The sequence below is a fragment of the Oryctolagus cuniculus genome, chromosome 2, assembly GCF_051225735.1.
Source record: "Oryctolagus cuniculus isolate XC-2025 breed Fujian yellow rabbit chromosome 2, ASM5122573v1, whole genome shotgun sequence".
Taxonomy (NCBI): domain Eukaryota; kingdom Metazoa; phylum Chordata; class Mammalia; order Lagomorpha; family Leporidae; genus Oryctolagus; species Oryctolagus cuniculus.
The window spans coordinates 138,053,843-138,067,802 of NC_142868.1; the positions used below are offsets into that span (position 1 = coordinate 138,053,843).

A 13,960-nucleotide genomic window follows, 5' to 3' on the forward strand; every position below is an offset into this window, starting at 1 on the left:
TAGTTAAGACCGTTAGGAAAAGAAAAGTGACAATTGTGCCCTCAGTTTCTACAAGGTATCAAGTAATATCTTGATTACTTTGCAGGAGAAATTGTAGCCAAACAATGTTTCCTGAACATAGGCTATGCTCTAGGTGTTTTCAGACAGAAAGTACCCTCCCTTTATCATCAGGTTCCTGGAGAAATACTTATTAAGGCCATCAAAGGATAGGGTGACATGTAGTTTCAAAATGATGATGACTATCTCTATTAGCTGAAACAGTTATTAGTTCTAAGCACTCACAGACTTGCAAGATGTAGCTAACAGTATTTTATTTCCCATGCGTGGAGATATTAGAAGCACAGAAGACACAAAATATATGGACCACCTGGCATGACAGCAATCAGGCTATATATATTTCTTGCTTAAAATTCTAGCACCCGTCTCCTCCCGAGTGATTCAAACAACTTTTATCTCTGAAAAAGACTCTATATCCCCATGACAACAGACTGATAACACAGGAGGACAGTCTACAGACATGTGCTCCCCCCACCCACCCAGCAGCTTACCTATGGCCAGCAGGGCATCTTCAAAGCTACCAGACGTTTCGGATTTAATACTCTGCTCAATATCCTTCTGGGATATCCGTTTGTATTCATCAAACACTGCAAGCAACAACAAGATGGTGTTACCACAATAAAACAGAGAGGCAGCTCGAATCTATGGAGAGAAGCAGGTCCTCCACACTGTTTATTCTCTGGTGGCCTGCAAGAGGAAACTAACTAGCCATGTGGGTGAGGGGCCAGCAGGAGTGGAGTGGTCCATGGTAAGGGGGAAGGGACGCTGATCCTGGGAACATCAGGAAAGACCCTTCCCTTTCCCAGACCCTCTTTCCTCACCCCTGGAGACATCTTGCTTTGCACATTGTTTTCTTAATAAGCAGAATGTATCTTTTTCTAATTTTGATCTTGGCACTCACTTACGTGTTCTTCTTCCTTTTGGTTCATCAAAACCAGACCATTCAATCTCTTCAAAACTGAGACACATTTAATTACAGCCAGTTGCATCTTTTAATAGAGCTTAATATAATTAATTTTTTTCTTTTTTGTGAGGCAGTTTTGGATGTGATGAATATATTTTCCTTTCTTGCTGTCTCTTTCTGGAATCTTCCTAGGATAGATAACTCTTTCATTTATCCTCTTCTTTGCCTGGGACCCCATCAGGGCTGTCAATCAAAGGACATCCATACCCAACAACATATAACATAACTTTTACCAAACAAGTGAGCGGTTTATCCAGTCAGCACCTGTTAGACTTGCCCTTCTGGGAAAAAAAAATCAAGGGGATTGCCTCACTGAGTCATCGTTCACCCTTGCAGAACCTAAGAATCACCTGGGAAAGCCATCAACTTCCTGGTGTCACTCGCAGAGCTCCTAATTAAGCCAACCTAAAGTAGGGGTTCAAGAATCAGCATTTTTAGTGGAAACCACTGTGGGGAGCAACTCGGACTAGACTGTTACTGGAATTAAGACTTATTCTATGCATCTGCTCTCCCACAATATGGCGCTGAGAAGGGAGAAACAGCTTCTACCCAGCTGCCTCTCACCAACTTGACAAGCTGCAGGACCTGCTCCTGATTGGAGGAGAGCAGCGTACTCGGTGTGTGGGCAGCCGAGTTGGGATTGGCGGAGGAGGACTATAAAGGAGGAAAGAGACAACATGCACCAGGAACATCTAAGGGGAACATCTATCTGAAGGAACACCTGTGCAGCCCCCGGGAGAGCGGGCCGGCGGTGTGCCGCTCCCCCGCGGAAGTGGGGAATGTGGCAGGGGAACCACCCTTCCACGGAGGTGGAAGGGTCGGTAGCCAACCCGTGATGAACCAGCAGCAAACCCGGGGAGGGCCGAGCAGATGAAAGAACAGCACAGGGTCCTGTGTCATTCCTCCACGAAGAGGGGGAGCAACAAACCACACTTCAGAAACTCTGCCTTGGAAATTAAATTCATGACTGGCTTCTACTGAGCTCCCCCACACCTCCCTGCTTTCTGCTATTTCTGAAATTACTCAGCTCCTCCTGCCATTCAGTGAGCCACGTTTTTTCCATTTTTCCTCTTGTCTCATTGCATATTGTTTCCATGTTTCATACTTAATTTGCATCCAGTATATTATTATTTGGCATATTTCCAGAAACAATGCTTATCACACACTTAGAAAATTACTAACAAAACCTTGGTTATTATGAACGCTCTCCATTATGGTCAGTTGGTAAGAAAATGATGACTTTCATTACCCAAATAGTGATTCTAATATTTTCTCCAAGTGATTTACAAGCAGGTATTTGACAACTGCTCAAGTATTGAGTAGGGCCCAGAAGTGAAGATTCTTTAAAAATGTATGTATGCACTAGATTGATTTCTGAGGGCCTGCAGTTCTACGAAAGTACCACCAGGGGGGGAGATCTGTGTTGTGATCAGGTGAGGGAAGGCAATGAATTCAAGATCCGAGTCAGAAGTTGGTCTGACCATAATACAAAGTATGGGCCTATTTTTTGGTCACAGTCGAATACATGAAATAACTACAACTTTAGAATGCATCGTGCTTTCATCTGGCTCTGGGTGCTTCTAAGACATGGCTTCCAGCCTATCTCAGACAAGGTGACCCACCCTCTGGACCAAGCAGGACAATGCTTCCTGAGGCCACTCTCAAGCACCACAGGACAAATAGCAAGAGAAAAATACCCATATCCATCGCTACACCTATTTGGCAGCTTTGAAGTAGCTATGGAATACAGAACTCCGCCCATTTATCCCCATAGAAGAATTATGGGTATTTTTTTTCTTGACAGGGGATATGTTAGGTAGGAAGTCAGAAATTGAGCCTCTGTGTGTATGAGAAAGGCCTGAAGACCAGCACCCACTGCGGAAGCTCCAGAAGCCCAGCATCTTGCACTTCAAAGTCCTACCCAGACCCGGATGACCCCCCAGGTGGTCCCAGCCCTTCCCCCAAGTAAAGCTCCCAGGAGAATTCTCACTCCTCAGGATCAAAGGGGTTACCTGATAACATGGGGCAATAAAATCTTCTCAGACATGCCCTAAGGGAAGCCCCCCTACTCTGCCCAGGTGCCAGCAAATCTGGGGAGGAATTTGCTAATTTTCACCCAACAACCCTTCTGCCAGGACTCCGAATCCTTTGTCCTGGAGGAGAGGGGGAGGTGGGTAAACAGACTCCCTTAAAAACTTAGAATCCAACCGGACTGCACGCTCAGCCCTCTGCCTCTCTGCTGAACCACCTGCCTGGCCTGCCCAGTTGTATTCTCTCCACTCAACCATGTAACCTCGCTCTTCCCCAATCTAAGCTACTGGGCACTCTCTCTCAGGTTCTGTCTGGAGAGGTGCCCATCTGTTCTTATGGATGTCCCTACCCTAATACACCTTGCTATTTTGCTTTCCACTAAAAAAAAAAAAAAAAAAAAGAATGTATTGTGCTTTTTAGTCACTTTATGTTTTCAATTAGCAAACTCATTATTTTCAAATTTCCCACAAGATTTGTAAATCTGTGAGGTGGGGAGGCATGGTAGATCTAAAAAATAATGATGTACATAAAGACCTAAAGCACTTATTATATAAAATATGAAATATCTTATTAAACTTTTATTGCAGTTTGCAAGAAGAAGATAAGCCTAACAACAAATATTCTGTAATTGTATAATGTCTTTTCCCAAAAGGAGTTAAAAGCACATTACAAAGTTTAGAATGGTCAGAAACAAATTAGAAACATACACATAGGAAATAAAATTTGAAATTATCCACTATTCATCTTAGGAAGTATAACCCCAAAAGAAATCTCTTTCTAGCTTTACAGCTTGGAAGTTAAACAAGAATAAACATCAATCAACACTTTTATTGCTTCCTGATGTACTAAAGATTATTTTCTTTTATAACCAAATTGGGGCTGCCTTAAAAAAAAAACTGGGGTCAGTGCTGTGGGGTAGCAGGTAAAACTGCCATCTTCAATGCCGGCATCCCATATGGGTGCCGTTTTATGTCCTGGATGCTCCACTTCTGATCCACTTCCCTGCTAATGTGCCTGGGAAGGCAGCGGAAGCTGGCCCAGGTCCTTGGGTCCCTCCACCCACTCGGAGCCCCAGAAGAGACTCCTGACTCCTGGCTTCGGTCTAGCCCAGCCCCAGCCATTGTAGTCATTTGCTGAGTGAACCAGCGGATGGAAGACCTGTCTCTCTCTCATTCTCTGTCTCTTCTTCTTTCTGAGTAATTGCTTAAAATAAATAACTAGATCTTTAAAAAATATATATGGGACTACTATATGAGGTGAGTGTTTGGTTTATTGTTAAGACTCTGGTTAACATACCCAGGAGTACTTGGGTTCAATCTCCTGGTCCCAGCTTCCTGCCAATGCAGATGTTGGCCGGGTTCCTGCCACTCGGGTGGGAGATCTGGAGAGTGTTTGTGGCTCCTGGCTTTATCATGGGCATTTGGGTAAGGAAAGAGCAGATGGGGGGTTCTCTCTCTCTCTCTTTCTCTCTGCCTCTCAAATAAATAGTTTTTTTTTTTTTTTTTTTTTTTTTTTTTAGGGAAGATAATGGTTCCAGTGCTACCCACATGGGAGACCCAGATGGAGTTCCAGGCCCAGACCCGGCTGCTGTGGGCATTTGGGGAGTGAACCAGCAGATGGAAGAGTTCTCGTTTTCTTTCTTTTTCTGCCTTTCAAGTATATGAAATTAAATAAGTAAACATTTTACAAAATTTAAAAGGACAACAAGAGTCAGTTTCTTAGAAGCGGGAATGCCAGAATTTGATGTTGTCTTTCTGTATCTTCTAACTTTTCATCATTGAGAATTGGCCCTGAGGCGCATCACTGGGCTCATGCTTCCCAGTAAGTCTAAGACAGTTCAGTACACTCAGATCACGGGATTAGGTGAGAGGAAAAGGCTGCCAGTTAATTACAGGCAGTGTGATTGTTGCTTTCCTTTTTTTTTTTTTCTTTCTAAAGATTTATTTATTTGCAAGGCAAAGTTACAGAGAGAGAGAGAGAGAGAGAGAGATCTTTCATCTGCTGGTTCATTTCCTAAATGGCCACAATGGCCAGAGCTGGGCTGATCCAAGCCTGGAGCCAGGAGCTTTTTCTGGGTCTCCCACGTGGGTGCAGGAGCCCAAGCACTTGGGCCATTTTCTGCTACTTTCCCAGGCACATTAGCAGGGAGCTGGATTGGAAGAGGAGCAGCCAGGGCTTGAACTAGCACCCATATGGGATGCCGACACTGCAGGTGGCGGCTTTGACTGCTATGCCACAGTGCTGGACCCCTGCTATTTTTCAAATAGTTTCTTTGAGAATTGAGGTAAGTATCTTACCATGTAACAGATGATTTCGATTCCGGGAACAGAGAACAGTCAGAAATTTCACTTCATCTGTGCCCCATTTCTTCTCTCCGGCCTCATAGAGGTCCTGAAGCCAAACAAAGCACAAGTTTAAAACACCAAAGAGGATGTGCCAGGACACAGGCAAACATTTCCAAACCCGCAAAGAGCTGAGCTGGCTTAGGTTTATTTAGTTGGTAATGGGGGTGGAGGAAGTAGTGGTGAGTGGAAATGACTTGGGATTTTTCCTTAGGCATCAGACCAATGGACCCCATAATGTGCTCCTGGGAGTCAAGGCAAACACCAGCAATTCATTATCTACAGACAACATGGTTCTAAAGAGCTAAAAGGAATGTCCCGGACTGGGGCTATGCCATGCAGGAGCACTAACCACATGTGGTTCTTTGAATTTGACCATGAAATCTAAATACAATTGAAAATTCATTTCTTCAGTCACACTAGGCACATTTCAAGGGGTCAGCAGTTTTATGTGGCCAGTGGCTACCCCTACAGGGCAGTGTAGACGTAAAATGTTCCCAGTGCTGCAGAAGGTTCTAATGGGCAGCCCTGCTGTGGAATGATCTGTGACTTGCCTGAGGTTACTGAGTTCTCACAGCACAGCACTGCCAAGACCCCACGGGTAACTTCTTACATTGCAACCAGGCAGGACTACCAGAAACTGATCCTGCTCACATTGCATGATTGATAAAACTTCTCTGTTCACTGACAGTAGGCAGCTGGCCTGCTCAATTTCTCAAAATGGTCTTCAGTGAAACATATCATCACTCCTGGGGCCCTAACGCCATCTCCTCTGTTTCTTCACTTCTTTCTCTGCCTCCCTCACTGCTGCACAGTCAATTCATAGAAACAGAATTTTACAGGTGGAAGGGCTCAGAGTTAATCTAATTGAAAGCTTTTTAAGTCTCAGCAGGTTTGTGATGCTTGCCATGACTTTTTTTTTTTTTTTTAAGAACTTATTTATTTATTTGAGAGAGTTATAGACAGAGGGGGAGAGACAGAAAGGTCTTCCTTCCACTGGTTCACTCCTCAAATGGCCGCAATGGCTGGAGCTGGGCTGATCTGGAGCCAGGAGCAAGGAGCTTCTTCTGGGTCTCTCACGTGGGTGCAGGGGCCCAAGCATTTGGGCCATCTTCTGCTGCTTTCTCAGGCTATTAGCAGAGAGCTGGATTGGAAGAGGAGCGCTGGGACACGAACAGTGCCCCTATGGGATGCCAGCACCACAGGTGGAGGCTTAGCCCGCTCTACCACAGAGAAGGCCCCTGCTATGACTTCTTTTGTGTCTACTTGAGGGAGCCACTACAGATGCTTGGTTCAACCGTATTCTGGGTGTGTCTGTGAGAGTGTCCTGGATGAGAATGACATTGAGTCCATAGAGTGATGAAAACAAAGCGCTCCCCTGGTATGGGTGGGCCTCATTCCACCAGTTGCAGGCCTCAACAGAACAAAAAGGCTGACCTCCTAAGAGGGAATGTCTCCCATCTCACTGCCCGGAGCTGGGACATCAGTTCTTTTTCCTACCCTCAGACTTGACTGAAATACTGGCTCTTCCTGGGTCTCAAGCTTGCTGGCCTTCGGATGGGAACTGTACTATCAGCTCTCCTGGTCCTCATGCCCTCAGACTCAGAGTGGATCAAACCCCTCAGCTCTCCTGGGTCTCCAGTTTGGAGATGGACCCTGAGGATCTTGGTACTTACCCACTTCAATATCTTGTGAACCAATTCTTCATAATAAATCTCTCCCCGCCATACACATAGAGATTCTATTAGTTCTGTTCCTCTGGAGAACCCTGGCCATCACATGCTGCTTCAATGAACAAAGCATGGCAGAAGTGACACTACGAGTTCCTGGGCCAGGTCATAAACAGTTGTGCAGTTTTCACTGGTTGCACGGAATTGCTTGCTTTCAGGTGCTCCCTCCTGAAACCCAATCACCAAGCTCCGAGAAGCCCAAGCCACACACATGCCCCTCTCCCTTCTAATGAAAGCAACAGGCTCTTTTCCTCATACAACATTGTGGTTCATATCTCAGGTACTGAATATGATCAGTCCCTCACTATAGCTGTGTGCTGGGTCCACATGCAAATTGCTTGAGTTCAAAGCACAGTTCTGCTATTTATTATATGTCTGAGCTTGAGAAAAGAACTTGACTTCTCTGAGTCTCAATTTCCTTGTGTGTAAAGTGGGGATAGAAATACTTATCTCATAGGGTTATTACAAGGATTCAATGATACATTTATGGGGCCGGAGCTGTGGTGCAGCGGGTTAAAGCCCTGGCCTGAAGTGCTGGCATCCCATATGGGTGCTGGTTCTAGTTCCGGCTGCTCCACTTCCGTTCCAGCTCTCCGCTATGGCCTGGGAAAGCAGTGGAAGATGGCCCAAGTCCTTGGGCCCCTGTACCCGCGTAGGAGACCTGGAAGAAGCTCCAGGCTATTGGCTTCGGATCGGCGCAGCTCTGGCTGTTGTGGCCAACTGGGGGGTGAACCAGCGGATGGAAGACCTTTCTCTCTCTCTGCCTCACCTCTTTCTGTGTAACTCTGACTTTCAAATAAATAAATAAATCTTTAAAAAAAAAAAAAAGAAGTGGAGCAGCCAGGACTCAAACTGGCACTCATATGGAATGCAGGTATCACAGGCACAACACCAGCCCCAAGGACCCACTTTTTATAAGCTCTTATGATTAGTGTTACCTGGCCACAGCTGATCAGATGAGGGGTTGGTACCATGGCAACCAGTAGGGAGCTGGGTACCAGGGAAGCAACTGCCTCTTAGGTTTGGTGCTAAGTTACTCAACCTGTGACTCAACCCTGTGACAAGTATTTTACACAGATCTATGCAGTGTTCCTTTGGGGAAGTAAAAATGCACAGCAACCAAATCAGTGATGGGTGGCTTCACCTCCAAGTGATTCATCACCAAGTGAGAAGCTCAGTAGTCCTCTGGGACTGCCACACTAGGGTTCCAATGTAAAAATAAGGGACCCCAAAAGTGTTGATATAACGATGTCCAGTGCTAACCCTAAGCTCCAGGCACTCTACAAGAAACCTATTATTAAAGGTCATGTGGGGGAACTTTGTTCGTGATACACTTCCGCCTGTTTAATATACACTGAAATATAAGAGGATATCCACCAACTGAGGCTGACCTCACTGGCAAAAAGAAAGAACTTGGGAAGAAAGAAGCTGCAGTTGTACTAACCTGGGCATCCTGTCTCACGAGATCATCATCCAGGTAATTCCCTTCGTCCCTGCCACCCTGAGGATGAGAAAAACAAAGGCAATGAGAGAGGATCCAGGAAGATTTCGGGCACTGTTAAAACAGAAGGCCTGAGAACCCCAATATTGGTATTAGACAAGAGGCCACAGGGGTGAGACTTCAGACCCTCCTATGTCCTCTGAATGTGCGTGCATTGCAGCGTGGTTCTGATCTGTGTCTGCAGAGCATGATCAACTGGAGGATGAGCTCCACTGCGGCCCTAATGGTGCTCTGGTGTCTCTGCCATTGGACGGGGCAGGAGAATGAATGCTTCCTTTTGATTGCTCCCTCCACTAGTTCCATTCCTTTCTCACTTGTGTCCACAGCTGTGTCTTCCCAGCCGATTCACACCTTCCTAAATGGCCAATCCACATTGATCAACTTTACCAAGAAAGGGAACATGGGAGAATCAAGAGAATTTGGAGCCTGTAGTGGGACTTGAGGTGCACCTACCCCTCACAGGAGGGTGGGGTTAGAGCCTCGGGAAAACTAGAGTGACAAAATGGGTTACTTCTGATTTGTTAGACTATTCTCATTGCTATGCGGTCTCATTATTCCATGATCAAGGCACAGCTCATCAGAATGTTAAATGTGGGAGGAGAAGAAAAACGAAACAGGAGGGAGATAAGAGAAGCAGGCAGGCGATATCAGAGATGAGAGCAAGGTGGAAGTTGGAGTTGATTTCCAAGGTTCTGCTTTGGATGTAAGAAGAGCAACAATAATATTAACAGAAACAGACAAGTCAGCAGGGAGAGCTGGTTTGGGAGAAAAAATGAGTTCAGGTTTAGTTTCAGAGGACTGATTTAAGGTGATGGTGGAATATCCATAGGGAAACACGTGAAACCCAGTGAGAAACAGGAGCACCCCTTCAGGAAGGAGGCTGAGGATAAAGGTGGGAAGTCATACAGAATATTCTGAGTAACCATCTTCTCTTTTCTGGCAGCCCTGCACCCATACTAGCTAGTCCTGCTTTATTTCTCACCTGGAACCATGAAGGAGCCTGCTATCATCAACCTATCACTATTACATGGCTCTGCCGAAAACGCAGCTCCAATCACACCTCGTCGCCACCATGTCACCTGCTTCTCCCAATCCTTTGGTGGCTCCCTACTGCTCTCCCAATGAAGTGTCAATGCATCCCAACATAGAATCCCAGTTCCTCCTTCCCCCTGGCTTTGACAGTTACCAGTTCAGCCGGTTGTTTCCTAAACATACCCTGGGTTTCCTGCCCCCTCGCCCAGTTGTTGTCATTCTTCCTGCTTGGAGTGCACCCACCCGCGTGTCCGCCTCATGGAATCCTAGCAATCCACCAAGTCCTCTCAGCCGGCATCTCTGCCACAAAAGCTTTTGTTTCTGCTCCCAAAATCTCCCCTTGAGTCTTCCTCTTCCTGTGTGCCTCTCTTTTCATGCCTTAGAGTCACCTGTGTACTTGATATATTCCCTTATGTCAATAGAGACTCAATATACCAGAACTGCCTCTTAGTCATCTTCACGACTCTCCATGTCCTGAGTAATAGGAGCACCGGGCAGGTATAGTGTCCTTGTAAATACTGAATGACGTGGAACCAATGGGCGTGTGTGGCTTATCAGATTCTCCGAAGGAGGAATAAGAGAAAAGAGCAGAGAGGCTGAAGAACAACATCTGGGCAATAGGCCCAAGGGGGTGGGGGCCTGAAAGGATGAGAAAGGCTGGTGAAGGGGGCAGAACGTGAGTGCTTTGATAAAACCCATCCCCTATCAGAAGCAGCCCACAGAGGCGGCGACTCACAGCTGACAGAGACACGAGCACGCGCTGGAACATGAACGACGTGTCAGAGCAAATGTCATCTTCAAGGCTCCGGCCATATTCTATCGAGAGAGTGAAAGCAGCTACATCAGAATAAAGACTGCAGCCCAGCACCACGTCACCCTCCACACTGTTCTGTCCTCTCCAAGGTCGGGAGGTTATTCACACCCCAAACAAAAGCCAAATGGGGTAAAATGGCCAAGAGAAGTCATCATAGTGGAAAAGAGACGTTCGTGTCCCTTCCCGTGGGGTGGGGGTCCTGGGCCTGAAATCCTCCCTCTCTGGTCCCTGCCGTCCAGGGTCTGTTCTGGATGTGGGTGTCAGACACGCAGAGCACAGCAGCTACTGAGGGCCACTGCTGCGTCACGGACGCGAGCAGCCAGAGCAGAGCATGTGAATCCCGTTTGGGGGAACTGGAGAGGGGCACTGAGCACACGGACCCAGCCTGTGCCCCTTCCACTGTGTCCTTCCCTTGAAAGCTGCTGAGGGTTCCCCGAGAGAAGCTCAGCTGGGTGGACACAGGCAGCGGGTACTAAATCCAGACTTGCAAGGTTAGGATCTCCTGCTCTGACACTTAGCAAAAAGCGACCGTTGTGTTTCTTCATACAAAGGTAATACATGTTGACCACTGTTGAAGGGGGGATGGCAGCAATCCACCATAATCTAATCACACAAAATAATCACTGATGGAATTTTGGTAAATATCTTTCTTCATTTCCCCCCACATACACGTATTATTTCCTTTCTTTATGAAGATGGGGTAACAGCCCCCTACATTATGATTTATCTTTTCCCCTTATCCATACACCAGATCACTTTGTGTAACTGAACAGCATTGTGTCACTATACCATATTGTGCTTAGCCAGTCTGCTGCAGCTGGATGTAGTTAGCTAATGTCAACAATCCTGAATAAACAGTCTTTTGTTATATTCTTATGGCAGAAAGGCAGTATGCATTTTTTAAAGGCCCTTCATATGTATCAACCTCTGGCAGTTTCTCAAAGGGGACTAAATGACCACAAATCTGAGACGGCTGGAGGACAGACAGTCCAGTCTGAAGGTAAGAAACTGAACCAGACAATCCTCCGGTGCATTCCTTAGAACGCTAAGATTCGCTGGTGCCACCACTGTTGAACAAGCACCTTTGATTCTTTGCTTCATTAATATGGAACAAAATTCCAACATGTAGGACAACAAAGCAGTATCTGGGTAGCCTGAGTCTTAAAAAGCCAACCCATGCCAGGGAGTTTGACTTAGGAGCTAAGACAGCTGATGCCATGTAAGAGTGCCTGGGTTTGATATCCTGCTCCAGCTTCCTGCTAATGTAGACCTGGGAGGCAGCAAGGATGGCTTAGGTACTCAGGTTCCTGCCATGTACAGGGGAGAGTCGGGTTGAGTTTTAGGATCCCAGCTCTGTCCCCCCACTGCCACCCCTGCTCTCAGCCATTGTGGGCACTTGGGGAAAGAACCAGCAGATGAGAAGCTCTGTTTCTGTCTCTCTCTATCCCTCTCTCTCTGTCTCAATCTTTCAAAGAAGTAAATATTTAAATTATTTTTGTAATCACTTAGCTTTTCTTTAAAAGATTAATTAATTTATTTGAAAGGCAGAGTTAGAGAAAGAGAGAGAGAGAGAGAGAGAGAGAGAGAGATAGATCAGTCTTCCATCCACTGGTTCATTCCCCAAATGGCTGCAATGGCCAGAGCTGGGCTGATTCAAAGCCAGGAGCCAGGAGCTGATTCAAAACCAGGTCTCCCACGTTGGTTCAGGGATCCAAGCATTTGGGCCATCTTCTACTGCTTTCCCAGTAGCATTAGCAGGGAGCCAGATCAGAAGTGGAACAGCCAGGATTCGAACCAGTGGCCATACGGGATGCCATGCTGCAGGTAGCAGCGTTACTTGCTATGCCACAGCTCCAGACCAAGAAGTAAAAAAAATTTTTTTTGACAGGCAGAGTGGACAGTGAGAGAGAGAGAGACAGAGAGAAAGGTCTTCCTTTTGCCGTTGGTTCACCCTCCAATGGCCGCCGCGGCCGGAGAGCTGTGGCCGGCGCGCTGCAGCCGGCGCACTGCGCTGATCCAAAGGCAGGAGCCAGGTACTTATCCTGGTCTCCCAGGGGGTGCAGGGCCCAAGCACTTGGGCCATCCTCCACTGCACTACCTGGCCATAGCAGAGAGCTGGCCTGGAAGAGGGGCAACCGGGACAGAATCTGGCACCCCGACCAGGACTAGAACCCGGTGTGCTGGCGCCGCAAGGAGGAGGATTAGCCTAGTGAGCCGCGGCACCGGTTTAGAAATTTTTTTTTTTTTTTTTTTTTTTTTTTGACAGGCAGAGTGGACAGTGAGAGAGAGAGACAGAGAGAAAGGTCTTCCTTTGCCGTTGATTCACTCTCCAATGGAGAGAGCTGGCTTGGAAGAGGGGCAACCGGGACAGAATCTGGCACCCTGACCGGGACTAGAACCCGGCGTACCAGCGCCGCAAGGTGGAGGATTAGCCTAGTGAGCCGAGGCACCAGCCTAGAAGTAAATATTTTTTTAAAAAATTTTATTTAACTAATGAAGCCAACCCTGGCATCTGCCTACAGAGGGATCTGCCTCAGAGCAGTCTGAGCTCTCTCATGGTCACGTTCCTATGAAGAGACTGTGATCCGTGAATAACCACTTGTTGTTGTCAAATCACAGCGAACCCTCAGCTGGGGCCATGGCGTGTTACTCACGCTGCTGGTAGGTCTGGTTGATGCGCCGGATCTCCTCTGGGGTCCGGGAGGCCAGGATCTCGATCAGGCAGCCCTCATCCGTGCCAGCGCCCTAAACACAAAACCAGAGGACAGAGCAGGATGAGCCCGTTTACAAAGTCCCAGACATAGCAGGGCCGTAACCCCAACTGCAGGGAAGAAGGACAACACACTGAGTTCTGGCAACTGGATTTGTTAACTTTTCGTTGTCCTAGCCCATGTCCAACAGGCTTACAGACATGTCCAGACTGTTCACTATGCCTTGGTGACACAGCCAAGTTAAGTATGGTTTCTGCTCCATGGGCCTTCATCTTTCTCTGCTCTCCCCTGTTCTCTTCTGAAGGGCAGGATCTTCTGGCAGAGGCTTTGTTACTGGCTTGTTTTCCTAGGGTCTTACCCAGAACCTCCCACAAGGCCGAGGACTGACATGGTTTGGAGGGGTAACTCTACTTGCATTCACACTGGATCACCAAAAATGGCCAGCCTCGGCCAAAGGCTCCACCTCGGGCAGATGAGGGCATCCCCAAGTGTGGGGAGCAACTCGGACTAGACTAAGTTACTGGAATTAAGACTTGTTCTGTGCATCTGCTCTCCCACAATATGGCGCTGAGAAGGGAGAAACAGCTTCTACACAGCTGCCTCCAGTTCAACCAATAAACTGTAGGACTTACTCCTGATTGGAGGAGAGCAGCGTACTCGGCGTGTGGGTAGCAGAGTTGGGATTGGTGGAAGAGGACTATAAAGGAGGAGAGAGACAACATGCACCAGGAACATCTATCTGAAGGAACACCTGAGCAGCCCCCGAGAGAGCCGGCCA

General features: G+C 47.2%; 1 protein-coding gene across 2 annotated transcripts in view; it reads right to left on the bottom strand.

The window, feature by feature from the left end:
* Positions 1-13,960, bottom strand: part of ANXA4 (annexin A4) — a 105,300-nt gene that overhangs the window by 8,859 nt on the left and 82,481 nt on the right. For both annotated transcript variants that reach the window (XM_051842825.3, XM_070069010.2), the window contains 5 exons: positions 13,126-13,216; positions 10,394-10,473; positions 8,569-8,625; positions 5,350-5,443; positions 549-644 (listed from right to left, as the gene is read on the bottom strand). In XM_051842825.3, coding sequence (XP_051698785.2) covers positions 549-644; positions 5,350-5,443; positions 8,569-8,625; positions 10,394-10,473; positions 13,126-13,216 — 418 coding nt within the window. The remainder of the gene's footprint in view (positions 1-548; positions 645-5,349; positions 5,444-8,568; positions 8,626-10,393; positions 10,474-13,125; positions 13,217-13,960) is intronic.